Source organism: Caenorhabditis remanei, chromosome III (assembly GCF_010183535.1).
Source record: "Caenorhabditis remanei strain PX506 chromosome III, whole genome shotgun sequence".
NCBI classification, from domain to species: Eukaryota; Metazoa; Nematoda; class Chromadorea; order Rhabditida; family Rhabditidae; genus Caenorhabditis; species Caenorhabditis remanei.
The window spans coordinates 10,791,894-10,805,871 of NC_071330.1; the positions used below are offsets into that span (position 1 = coordinate 10,791,894).

Consider the following 13,978-nt stretch of genomic DNA (forward strand, 5'->3'; position numbering starts at 1 on the left):
GAGTTGAATCGAAAAAAGGAACATTTGATTGGTCAAAAATACTTCGAGAAAAAGAAGAAGAGGAAACTGCCTGATTGATAAGGAGTTTCACGATTTCGAAACTATTTGTTTAACGCACATTTTTCAGAACTAAAAATGAAATGTCTCCTAGATAAGAAATGATCCTAAAGTCGATCGATGAATTGATCGAAATGCAATTGTTTACAGTTGGAGTAGGAAATGGGAAACCATTGAAACACGTACATCAGCAGTATCAGTATCAGCTGACAGAGAAGAGATACGGTATAAAGAGAAACTGATCTTACTAGTTTCCGAATATCGAAGTAAATCAGAAAATGATATTGAGATCAAAAAGAATAACTATCAAAGAGTGATAGAAATAGTGCAAAAATTATAATTCTAAAAATCGAAATCTGGGTTGAAGTGGACATTTTTTGCAGTGTCCACATGAAGTCGACACGTCAATTTCACATGATGATCACGTAGCAACAATAACAACACGAGAAGAATAGAAGAAGAAGAAACAGAGGAAGACACTGGAGACGAAGAATGAGAAAAATAAATAGGAGAGAGGAAATAGGAAAGTTGGAAGGGGAGGTTAGATTCAGCATATACACACATTTTGAACCCAGTGCAAACATAAAATGCAAAAACGACAACGACGGGGTTGAGGGCAGGAGGAGAGGAGAAGAGCGAAGATTGGATGGATAGTGCTACGGACGAATAAGAAGGCGAAGGCAATGAAACGTTATCTTGTAAGGCCATCAAAAAGTAAGGTATATCAGGTATTAATCTACTGTAAAAAGTCATTTTTCTTTCTGATCCACAGCGGGTGACGCAAAAATAATCGCGTTCTCGAGAGCGGAAAAACACGAAGATGAGAAGGAGAAAGAGTGCAAACTCTTGAAGCAGCAAAACCGAAAAAAGAGACGAGCTCTGCCATAAATGCATGGAAAAACAGAGAAAAGTCTTGTGGTTTAGAAAGGCTTTTCTGCCTGAATTACTCTGATAACGACATGAAAAAAGCTGAAAGAAGAAGAAGAAGAAGAAGAAGAAGAAGAAGAAGAAGGAAAATAATATATGCGAACTGATAGCATTGAAAATTCTGCGTATAAGTAACCCGTAATAAGGTGGAAAATGGGAGTATGTAATACGTATAATCAAAAAGGTGTATAACATGTAATCACACATTCGATTATGAAATAAACGGAAATGCGAGAGTTTTGAAGAGGATCAAGACGTTGTTAGTTGCGAAGAAGATGTGAATATGAAAGAATTTAGGAAGACGACGTCGTGTGAAGACACGAGCCGATTGGAAAGGATTAGGAATCCTTGAAGAGCAGGTTTGGAAAAGAGACACACACACCGATTAGATAATCATCTATCGATCATTCTTATATATAAAACGCATGTGGAGTCTGTCCATCTGTCCCAATGTCCGCAAATTTTGAGAAATGAGAAAGAAAGGCGGCCGGGCCCAAAATCGAACTTGCGCTCTTTGCGCAAAGATCGCCGCCTTGGACCACTCGGCCACGCGGACACATTTCTGAGAAGGTGACCACGTAAATAAGGAGAGGCCAGCCGGATGAAGCGCCGAAGGCGCGGCAGCCAGGCTGGTATATTATAAATACCTTAACTTCTTTAGATATCACGTGTTTCTTGTAATGTCCGTGTTCTGTCAATTCGGATAGTAATTGATGGTTGCCAATTTAATTTTTAAATCGTTTTTCGATTCTCACCTCACTATTAGGATCAATAAGGCGTGTCGAATGGGTCTAACAACGGACAAAAACTGAATTGGAGGCAATAAAATGAAGACAGATTATTTTTTTAATAATGTGAAAAAGAAACAACTTATGGAGAAGAAGAAGATGAATACAACTAATCAATATTAGATTCTGCCATTCGGAAGAAAGAGAAGAAGACGTGCCGAAGAAAAACGTGTTCCTTTTGTAAACCAATACAATGGTCAATACATGGGGGCAAGTGACTGGAACACCCATAATCCTGGGAGGCTAGAGAAATAGTCTGCAAGGTTGCTCTGTCGAACTGACAGTTTAGATTTAATAAACATGTGAAGATCTACGACATTCAAAAGAAAAAAGAAAAAACAGTGAATGTTCCGGTCTCGTCACGAGCTGTCATATGGAGCTTTTTACGTACACCACAGCAAGAGACTTCATTCTGTGTGCGTTTCAGTGATTTCAGAAAATGAGAGATAAAATAATGAGCTACATTACAAGATTTAATTGGGTTCTCTTCGCTTGGATGCCACAGGAATATACTAATGAGGAGAAAGAGAGCTCCCGTTTTGGTGAAAAGGGAGGCTTTGTATGAGATTAAAATGTTATGAATCTATGCATACGAAAAGCTTCTTTCAGGAGGGTTTATTGAAACCCCCATTCCTTTATATTGAATTCTTTGACTCGGCAAGAAAACAAAACATTTGCAGAAATTGTTGACAACGAGAAAAATGAAAACCGTCTCTAGAACCGTTGAGTGCAAAAACTAATACCTGGCGAAATGCCAAGTCAGCAGCGGCGATTCGAAGAGAGAAATTGACGACGATTGTTCACCTGACCGAAGTAAAAAAAAGAGTTCAATGGAGAAACGAGAGGGAGAAAGAGACGATGTAGAACGACACGTGATGATTTGCGACGATCGGAATCTTCTTCAATCTTCGTTTTTTTCCCCTCTTTTTTCTGATGATGAAAAAAACTAATGGACACCCAGATGCCGAAAGGGATGGGAAGTTTTCAGTAATTTTCCTATTCCATCTTGATTTTAAGACACAATGAACAGGGCAACTAGACTATTTCAAATAAAAATAACAGGTTTCACTCATTCGATTTTACGACCAACACACGCAAAACGGTCAAAACCGACAGAATCGACAGAACAACTAAAGGTTACAGGAAAAAGACAGAAAACTGAAATTCTTCAAATCAGTAGAACTGAATTGTAGCCTCTAGAAGATGTCACTTTTCATTTGTCAGTGAATATTTCTGAATTTCTAACACAGTGTCGGCCAGCATTACATACAAAAGGAAATAAAAACTTGAGAAGTAGATAATCTTGAGGAGATCTCTTTTTTCTGTACTTTACGACCTTCAAAGATTCTAAGATCCTAGAAGAATTTCTAACGGAACAAAATGATGTCTCTGAAGAAGAAAGATTGGAATCAGCCAATCGTCGCGTACGATTGCATGTTTGGTAAAAATGCTAAGGGAACCGAAGTGAAGCTCGAAGCTAGACAAGTATCATGTTACCTGTTTGGACTCAACGATAGACAACTTCGATCACATTTTCTTTTTTACACAAAGCACTTATCAGTTCAGTTTGAATTATTCTAAATAACCTTTCAGTCATGATTCCTACCAAGTATCTAGAAGTCTTCAAGTTAAAAAATTTGGAAGTTTTCATAATGTTCATCCGTAATGTTTAGAAAAAAGCTTTAGACCAAAAAAGTCCATAAAGTTACTAAAAATTGCGGAAAAAAGCATAAAAAGGACAAACGGAAGGAACAAAAGGACGTCGAAGACTGCAACGACGACGGCAACCATTGACGCGTCGTTTGGCAAAAAGAAAGGCACCGCAAAAAGAGCAGCACAGGAAAACCGTAGAAAAGAGCAGTCGAAAGAAGACTTTGGCCAATATTTGAAACACACACAGACAACATAGGAGAAAAGACACTCACAAAAGAACACTATTCAAACACACGCGACGGAAAGGAGAAAGAAGAAGAAAAAAGAAGAAGAAGAAGAAGTAGGTACTCCGTGGCAGCAACAGGTGAAGATTTTTTTCCGTAGAAAAATACATATGTGTGGCAGTCAAACTCTTGAGAATTGAGAAAAGATAGGGAAAAAGAGAAAACAGTTCGAAACAAAACCTATTTTGAAAAAATAAAAAGTAGGGGAATTTCTAAATTTCAGATCCAGGTCGATTGAAATTTGACTTCCGAGATTGTGGGACTGTTTTTGCAATCCTTGTTAGTGCAAATTTCATAGATTTTCAATTTCAAGTTGCAACTTGAATTTCGTTTCAGACGTGAAGATCTTTGGCTCCAATATTAGATACATAGATTCTAAGTGTACTTCCGTAATAATAACTCAAAAAATTAAAACGGGTGTTCTAGTGAGGGTCTGTTGCTCTCCGAGATCACGAAAGCATATGCAACGTTTTGTCAATATGCTCCAGGAGAGAAAGACCAATGAAACAAGTCCCGCTTTTCAAAGGTTGTCTCCACGCAGTGCTGAGTGACTTATCTTTATAAATTCACGGCGGGTGCAGTATCTGATAGACTTGCATTATTCGTACTCCACCACGAATGTTTGTGTTATGCACCCTCACTCTTGTCTGTGTTTCGGCGGTCATTGTCGCCGAGTAACAACTCGAACTATTGGTTGTGAGGTCCTCTCATAGAGGTAGATGAGGGGTTAAAAAGAGCACAAGAAAGACCGCAAAACGAAAGTGAGAGAGATGATGAAGACTGCGTGGCGCAGGCAACACACGCGACAAATGCTGTTCAAATACAGGGGCAAACGAGGAGTCTCTCGTGTGTGTTTATGAGAACAAACTCTCGCCACCGGTATGTATTGGGCTCCTGAATAAAAATGTTTTCCGATTGAAAGGAGTGCGAGACCGACCTTTCAAAGTCTAAAATTTTCCGATCTACCGGGATTACTGTACTCCGCTGTTTGCATGCGAAGAGAAATTTATGTGTTCTTTCTTTCTTTCATGTCTCGTCTTTTTTGTACTTTCAGCCGTCATCGAATACGTAAACACGAAGGACATATCATTTTCGAACAGCGAAAAAAAACTTACAAAAGCAGTAATTTTTCTTTTTTGTGTTCTTCTAACATCTCAGCTAGAAAAAACTGAAACTAAAAGCAAAATTCAAGATAGAGCACAGAATGTTTGTTTACTGAAAAAGAGAAAAGAAGACATCTTGAAAAGGCCATGACTCATCTCGAAGCAGGGAACGCGTGGCGAGTGGGGACACAAAAACAAAACAGAATAACGAACTATAAAAAATGGACGAAGAAAAATAAGTGGGTCTATAGGATATTGTGAGTTTTCAAAAAGAGGTTGCAGACGAACTTCAAATTAATTCAGATCAACGTTTCTCTAGTATCCAAATCTAATATTTTATCAATTTCGTAGGAACAACTATACCTATAGTAAGCACAAACTAAAACAGAAATGCAATTATTCAATGAATAAATTATTGAAATATATCATCACTGTGAAAAAATTGTTCTCACGTTTCTCTAATTATTCAACTGAAAATGAATTATTGCTTCAGTAATCGAAACAAAAAAGAAGAGAAAGAAGCGTCTTCGTTTACTATGGTATGAGATGATGGGATACCCAATTAGAAAGAAGAAGAAGGAGATGATGATGATGATGGTGTCGGTAGTTTGGGTGGAAATGGGTGGAATAAGAGGGTGCGGTGCCTCGTGGAAAGAGATACACCCCCACAATTCAGTCTATTATTATCAGGCATATGGGTTCCTCCTCATCTTTTACCCAAATAATTATAGGCCGCCTTGGCCAAACCAGAACGCCTCCAATGGGTGCGTTCGAGAATGAGACACCCTTAAATTGATGAGATGAAGACTTTGAAGAAGGACAAAGAAAACGGAAATTACTTTTACGGGAGATCTCCATTGTAAGTGGACTATGTTTGCACACAGAGACTGTCTACACCTGATATTCACGCCAGAAGGCGTTTACAAGAGGGGATTACATTAAGAAAAAAACAAGAGAACCAGGTGCTCAATCTAATAAACGAATATGAGCAGTTGGGGATGAAATTTAGAATATACTCTGAGTATGGAGCACAAAATACATCTCCAATTCAGAATATTATCTTTGAATCCACATTTTAATTACAAGTATCCTCAACAAATAAAATCGAGTTCATTGGAATAATCTCATAATCAGTGACCTTGCAAAAAGGATTTAAAATGATAAGAGAGAAAATGAGAAAGAACGGAAAATGGTAAGTTTTAAGTCCTTCCACTTCCTTCGTTTCTGTAATTCTCTTTCTATCCACGAATCCATTTATCTTTAGCTGACTGGCTCCTCGTATGCACGTGTCGCTTCGGGTTTCTTCAATGCCTACCGACAGGCAGAGGGAGAAGAAAAAAGAAGAAGAAGAAGGAGTGAGCTTTTTTGTGCTTGCTCCATGTGCATTTTGAGCAACACGACGACGACAACGACGCAAACGATGACGGAGACTGAGATGACGAGAGAAACTGAGAAAGAGTCCGGCACTTTCAGTCGGAAAAGCATGAATACAGAGAGAAACTTAGACACATAGAGTTCGTGAGAAAAAAATCGAGTTTCGAAGTAGAAGCAGGCAGAAGAAGAAAAAGAAAAGGAGAAAAAAAAAAGAAAAACGCGACAAAAAAAGAAAAAAATGAGGAAGGAGAGAGGCTCAAAGTTGAAAATGTGCCTTCCATATTGCTCTCCTTCATGGTCTGTCTCCTCTTACAACGTGATGGAGAATGCAACATTGGAATAGAGAGGAAAGCGAAGGGACCACGTGCTCCTCTTCTTTGTCTATATCCATAAGAATTTTCTGTTTTCACTCTAAAAACAAAAAAAAACGAGAAGCTCCTTTCCATTATTCTCCATCGTTCTTCTCTCTTTTCGACTGACAAATGAGTCTTTTTGGCGTTTCCAGTGTTGGGAAAAATGATCGTGGTCCAGTGCAATAAAATGACGAATCCTGACGGAAAAACCGGCGTGGTTGAAGTCAAATCGAAAATTCTCATCTTTCAAATTGAAGAAATCACCATCCGTTTCGGTAATTGGAATTGGATTTCTTTTTTCCATTGGACGACTAAAACGAAATGTCTCGTCAAATTCTATGCAAGACTAGAAGAAGAAGAAGCTATTTTTGACTCGAACACAGGTTCTGAGTTCTTGACACAGACTTGAATCAGTTCGGAAATGAGACGTAGAAGAAATCTAGACTGAGTGAATGCTTCGAGAAAAAACCAATCCCACCGAATTGAATTTCGTGTTCTTGTCCTTTTCAATGTCATTTTCAAGTGAAATCAATCAAGATAAAACAGAAAAGACTCGTAAATTCGACATAGATATATTGCACTGAGTGAATGGATTGAGAGATTAGACAAAGTAACCCAGAGGTATACATAGTGTCTAAATAATAGTTGATGCCTACATTTTCCAGAAGAACCTTTTCCATATTTTTTTCAAATCATGAGTTCAAGTTTCCCACTTCGACACTCCGCAAAAAAAGAAGCGCCAGATCTCTTTTTGTATGCTCTGCGTGTGAGCAGAAAATTGATGGAAAAAAGAAAAAGAGAGCAAAAAATAGGAGCAGTGGAGACTCGGAATGACAACAAAATGCGCACATGCATATGCACACAAATTGACAGAAAAACGAGTGAAGATTCTGAAGAGGTGCTATATATTGACAACGACATTTTTAAACATATTCGTGCCAAACCGGGAGAATATGATCATGTTGAAACCAACGAAGTGTACTTTCCGCATGAAAGAAATGAAAGAGGATAAGAAGAAATGAAGGCAACCAGAAGACAATGTGCACATATTTCCAATGATACGAAAAAGGGCAGCTGCAAAACTAGATGAGTCAATTCCTTCTTTCTCTTTCTTGCGAGAATACGCCCCTCAATGTTGTCAAGACGACGACGGAAGGCGTCATTGGTGTGGTAGGCACGAGAGAATTCGTATATGTTCGTGGTATGCAGATATGAAATATTTCTAATGTAAAATGAAGAAGAGGGGCCAATAGAGTGACACAACGTCTAATTAGGAGCTTACGAGGAGAAGATGTTGATTAAAATAAGTATCTGAGTGGAATGAAGAAGATGATCATAATTATAAAGGAAATCATTTCTAAAAATCGAAAGAGTGCAGAAAACTTTACCCAAAGATACGTACCAGTTCTTCCAATTCTGTGAGTGTAATCCTCAATCGTTTTGGCCATATCGTAGTTGATAACCAATGCGACGTCCTTGATATCGATACCTGAAAAGAAGAATATTTAGCCAATCAGAATACACATATTGAAGTTATAATATTGGAACAATCTATACCTCTTCCAGCCACATCAGTAGCCACAAGAATCTTCGATTCTCCACTTTTAAGTGATTGTAAAGCGTATTCTCTTGCTTCTTGGCCTTTTCCTCCGTGAAGAACGCTGGCCCTGAATTCAGGATTGACGCTCACGAGTCCTTTAGCCAACACGTCTGCTCCTCTCTTCTGATTGACAAAAATGATGATTGGACGATCTGTTTCAACCATAAGAATATCAATCAACTTCTTCTTTTTGCGCTCTGATGTAACCATGTAGACGATCTGAAAATTGAATAGAATGATACAAAAATAAAATAAGCAAAAAAACATACTTGTTCAACTCTTTCAGTTGGTTTACCAGCAGATCCAATATGAACAACAGCAGGTCTTCTCAAATACTGACGTGCAAGTCTTTCAATAGCTGGTGACATTGTTGCAGTGAACATAACAGTTTGACGGTACTTTTGTCTTGTTTGAAAACCTTTCATCAATGCTTCTTCGTTATCAAATTCATCAGTATCCTTCTTCATATTCGAAGCTGGCAAGTACTCAAGAACTTTTTGTACGTCTGGTTCAAAACCCATGTCAAGCATACGATCAGCCTCGTCGAGAATAACATACGTGCACTGATTAAGAAGGAGATATCGATTCTCAAGCACATCTAGAAGACGTCCGGGTGTTGCAATGACAACTTCCACTCCCATACGAAGTTTCATTCCTTGCTCTTCTCTGCTGGCTCCTCCAATAACAGAGACAGTTTTGATATCAAGAAGTTTTCCAAATTTGTTGGTTTCTTCTTCAATTTGTTGAGCTAGTTCTCTTGTTGGTGCCATAATAATAGCATATGGACCGAGATCACGATGCTCTTGGCGTTCCATTTTTGGAAGACTTGTGATCCAAACCAAAAGTGGTAACAAGAATGCAGCAGTTTTACCAGATCCAGTTTCAGCGACTCCAATCACATCACGATTTTGAAGTCCGATAGGAATAGCTTGTCTTTGAATTGGAGTTGGTTCCATGTAGCCGATTTCTTTGACTGCTTGATATACTTCGGATGGGAAACCAGCTTCCTCCCAATTACGAAGAGGACGTGGAACTCTGCCTCCTTTAATTGAAATATTGAAATCCTCTCGGAAAATACGCCAATCTCTGTCAGTCATCTCAGATAATTCCTTCATTCTCCAGTGTCGATCATCGTGAGCCACCTTCTTTTCTTTCTTCAATTCCTTCTCAAGACGAGACTTTTCTTGTTCTTTTTCATCTTCAGTTCTTCGATGTTCCATCATTTCTTGGTAGAATGAATTCTTCTCTTTTTTCTGTGCATTCACATCCATGCCAGCTACAGATCCTCTTCCAAAGAATTGAATTTCGTGTCGACTTTGATATAATTTGTTATAATCTTGCGAAGTATCTTCTCCTGCATCCCAATCGAACACAAACTTCTTCTCATGGAGTCTTCTTCCTCTCTTCTTTTTCTCTTTCTGCTTCCCAAGATATCTGTCTTTCACTGCATCTGCCATTTTTCCAGTATCATCTTCCTGATCACTATCATCATTTCTGTCTCTCTTCCGATCATCTTTCCGGTCTCTTCGATCCTTACTGCGACTTCGGTCTCGACGTCTTCCATCACGATCCCGGCTTCTGCTTCTTCTTCTGTCTCGAGGAGATCTGCTCCTATCCCGACGGTCACGTCTACGATCACGGTCCCTGTCTCTGTCTCGATCACCGCCCCGATCCATTCCTCTATCACCGCCACGATCCAGTCTTCCATTATCTCGTTCTTTTCTATCGTCTGCCGGTTTTTCAGCTCGACCCCAATTCTTTCTAGCGTCTTCAGCTTGCTTTTGAGCTTCACGAATTTTCGCAACCTCTTCTTCTCTTCTTTTCAAAGCCAGTGCAGCTCGTTCCGCTTTAGACAGAAATTTCGGCTGAAAATCAGGTTGTTTTAATACTGAAAAGCCAGAATATAAAAAACTCCCAAATACCTTTGCTAATTCATTTTCTTCTTGTTTCTTCTTTTCGAGAAGTTCTTCGAGTGACGGTGGTTCGGCAGCCATTCGTCTGTAATTTTAAATATAACAACAATTAATATTTAAATGAAATAAATTTGTTCAGAAAAAATACACTGAAAAGGAATGCAATATAAGTTTAAGAGATTTCTTTCGAAAATGTGTTCTGCTGGCCGAGACATTCTGCAACATGCGGCCGTCATTGCTGCTACTAGGCCACGAAGTATTTGTTGAAGATCTCTTCATGAAGACAGAGTTTTTTCGAAACGATTCTCTTCTTGAAATATAGAGAATCGGGAGAAAACTACGACGATAAAATATGTGATATTCATTGAAAAGCAGAAAGCCTTTATTGCGCAAAAATAAACGTGCATGAAAAATCAACAAAATTCTCAAATACTGTGAAAAAAATAAAGTTTGGCCAAGGATTTTCAAAAAAAATTTTCGCGCCCAAAACACTTTAGTTCACAAATGCACTAAAGTGTTTTGGGCGCGAAAATTTTTTTTGAAAATCCTTGGCCAAACTTTATTTTTTTCACAGTAAAAGCAAAATTTTTTGATGAAAATTGTGGGTATGAAGAATTAAAAACGACAATTAAAGAAAACAGATCGATCTTTGTTGATTATCGCTTGAAGAAAGCTATAAAACAAACGGTAAGGTTAAGCTTATTCGGGCTTGTTGGACGGTCAGAGGATATTATCGGGCACGGCAATAGATCATAGAATCGGACACACTGGGGGATAAAGAAGGTAGTAAAGGAAAAAGTTATTCTGGTTGAGGTGTCTTCAAATTGGTCATTCCGGCGCGCATAACCTCGTCAACGAGCAAAAGATTGCAAGCGAGTACTGTTGCCGATGAAATACTGTTCTTCTTCACGGTCACGTTGTCCCAGATTCCTTGTGGCTCAACTGCCTCTCCCGTTTCAAGATCAAGTCCGATGGCAAGATCTGGTCCAGCAGCAGTCTTCTCCTCAATCAATTTAACAAGTGTCTCCTGGGCATCATATCCTCCATTCACAGCTAAGGTTTTTGGAATGACAAGCAAGGCTTGGGCAAAGGCATCAGCACCGAGCTTAGCTCTTCCTTTCAAAGTTTCAACTTCCTTTTTAAGCATCACATAGGCGGCGATTTCGAAAGCAGCTGCACCAGGAAGTACAGCTTCTGAAATTAATGAAATTTTAAAAGCACTATTCAATTACTGCTTACTGTCGACGATTGTGTTGAAAACAGCACGGAGACCATCATGAATAGCATCCTTGATTTGGGTAATAGTATGCTTGTTAGGTCCCTTGATGAGAAGGGTGACAGATTTAGGAGCACGACACTCTTCGATGAAAGTATATTTTTCCTCTCCGAGCGAATGTTCGTAGACAAGTCCAGCGTATCCGAGATCTTCTGGAGACAAGTCGTCTACGGAGTTAACTGCTTCTCCTCCGACTGCTAACTGAAGACGTTCCATGTTTCGTCGTTTAGCTCGACGAAGAGCAAGAATTCCTTCGGCAGCCAACAAATCGAGAGATGGAGGGTCGATTCCTTTCTGGTTAATAACAACGAATCCCTTGTTTTTGCCGTCCGGTGAGTTGTCGACAACTTTCTTCTTCAACTCAATGATCTTGTGAACTCGACGAGTGATGAATTCACGCTCAGCAGCTAGAAGAGCCTCGCGTTCTTTGGCAGTCTTGTAGAACAGTCCAGAGTTGACCTCAGTTTTCTCGTATTCCAAAGAAACGTTGCAGGTGAGAATGTAAGCATCTTTGACGTGTTTTGGCATATCTGGATGACGTGACCCGTGATCCAAAACCAATCCACGAACGAGGTTCGTATCCATATCACTGTCATGGTGCATTTCCATCTTCTCAATCATATGAAGATCAGGCTCTTCCCCATCGCGTTGAATTGCGAGAACAGCGTCCACAACACATCTGAAAATGGAACATGGGGTAAAAGCATTATTTATTTTAAAAAATTACTCTGTGATATGATCAGCAAGCTTTTGATGAAGTTTGGTGCGGAGAGCTGTGCGGCAAACTTCGACAAGGAGATCACGTTCTACTGGAACTTCCTTCTTGAACTTCTCCAAGAATTCAAGAGTTTTAGTGTTAGCCCATTCGAAACCTTCGGTAACAAGTCGTGGATGGAGTCCCTGAAAAATAGTCATCACGAGTTTAGTTATGAGGAGTATCAATGCCAACTATTCTTATCAAAGCGTGCTTTACCTCGAGAACTAGAGATTCGGCTTGTTTCAGAAGTTCCCCAATCAGAAGAACAGTGGATGTGGTTCCATCTCCAGTAACATCATCTTGGGCGGTAGAAGCTTTGGCAATCATTGAAGCTGTTGGATGTTGAATAGCCTGAAACCATTGAATTCACTAATCTTGAAGGTTAAATGATAGCTTACCATTTCGTGAAGCAAAACATTTCCGTCCTTGGTCAACTTGATATCTCCAGCTCCGGAAACGAGCCTAAAATGTGACTACTTATATTTTGAAAATCTTGAAGATAAACTTACATTTTGAGTGTACCTTTTGGTCCAAGGTTTGATCGCATAACGTCTTGGAGTCCGCGAGCTCCGCTGATGTTGAGTTCGAGCGCGGCCGCATGTCTGGCCAATTCCGCCTTAGGGTTCAGGCATTGGATAGAAGACATATTACCTAGAAAAATAATTTTCTTATTGAATAAATAGCTCCACACAAATTTAGACGAATGAGACGGGTAATGAATTTGACGAATTGAAGAGTTTTAAGAAATTATCGATCTTTCGAAGTATCGATGAACTTCTTAAAAGCTGTCTCCACTAATTCAGTTCAGTATTCTAGAAATTCTCACTTGAAATCCTTGAAAACGAGAATTCTTTTTGAATTCATTCTAGAAAATAAATTTTTGTTTAAAGGCGCACGCAATTTTGCCGTCGATATCTCGCCACGAAGAGACATTCTACGCTTTTCGGAAGAATTTACGCGGCAGTTTAAAAAATATTTTTCCGAATTCTAAATAAGTTTTTTTTTAAAAAATACTTTATAAAGTGCACTTAAGTAACATTTGTTCAATTTTTCTAACTTTATTTCCCTTAAAAAATTGCTATGACTTCAAATTCAGTAATATTGTTTTGAGCGATCTACTATAGGAAAGCTTTCCAAGTACTTGGACTTAAGTTACGCTTTCAGACAAATTATTTTCCACCGTTAGGTTTCATAGATGATTATTTTATTTCTTCCATCCATTATGATGCTGCTGACATTACTAGTTTTCGCTGGCATTACTAGTTTTCGGAGAGCTCTAAACCTCGAACCGTGTCTTGACTTTTGTTTTATCGTTTTATAAGATCTAAACATCCACCTGTATTTTTAATCTTTTTTCTGACTTTCAATTATAATAAAAGCGTTACACGCTGATGTTGTGCAATCTTTTCGAACCACCCTCACACTTGAAGATACGAAACCCTATCTTCTTCATTAAGTAAAACTGTTAATCGTTCTGTTTCTACTTTTCTTATATCATCATCATCATCATCGATTCGAATCGGTATCTATCGTCTGCACGCCTTACTTTTGGACAAAAACGGAGATAATCGGTCAAGAGACCACGTGGTCGTAATAAGATGAAACTATCTTGACATCTCAATAATGAGACGATTGTTTCATAGATATTTTTGTTGTCAATATTACGCTGTAAAAAAAGAGAAGAGCCATAAAAAGATTGAACGGGGAACAGTAAATCATTTGTCTTGTAACATGCCCTAAATTTAGTCACTCGGATTGCTGATATCGATAAGTAATATGTCCTTGATTGATAGCCCAATCAACTCACTTTTCGTCGCCATAAACAATCTAACCACATTTCACTCCGCCCATTCTCTCTCATCCCATCCCTTCCCTTCCCATTTTCTTCTTTTC

The 13,978-nt window shown here is 38.9% G+C and overlaps 2 protein-coding genes across 2 annotated transcripts; both read right to left on the minus strand.

The window, feature by feature from the left end:
* Positions 1-7,837: 7,837 nt before the first annotated feature.
* Positions 7,838-10,133, minus strand: GCK72_010637 (uncharacterized protein; the record flags this gene model as incomplete). The annotated part of the gene is made up of 4 exons (XM_053727969.1): positions 7,838-8,028; positions 8,097-8,358; positions 8,409-10,004; positions 10,062-10,133. The coding sequence occupies 4 exons, from the start codon at positions 10,131-10,133 to the stop codon at positions 7,838-7,840; spliced, it is 2,121 nt and encodes a 706-aa protein (XP_053587546.1).
* Positions 10,134-10,851: 718 nt separating this feature from the next.
* Positions 10,852-12,731, minus strand: GCK72_010638 (uncharacterized protein; the record flags this gene model as incomplete). Its single annotated transcript, XM_003110711.2, has 6 exons — positions 10,852-11,246; positions 11,292-12,007; positions 12,056-12,228; positions 12,302-12,436; positions 12,484-12,547; positions 12,595-12,731. The coding sequence occupies 6 exons, from the start codon at positions 12,729-12,731 to the stop codon at positions 10,852-10,854; spliced, it is 1,620 nt and encodes a 539-aa protein (XP_003110759.2).
* Positions 12,732-13,978: the final 1,247 nt, after the last annotated feature.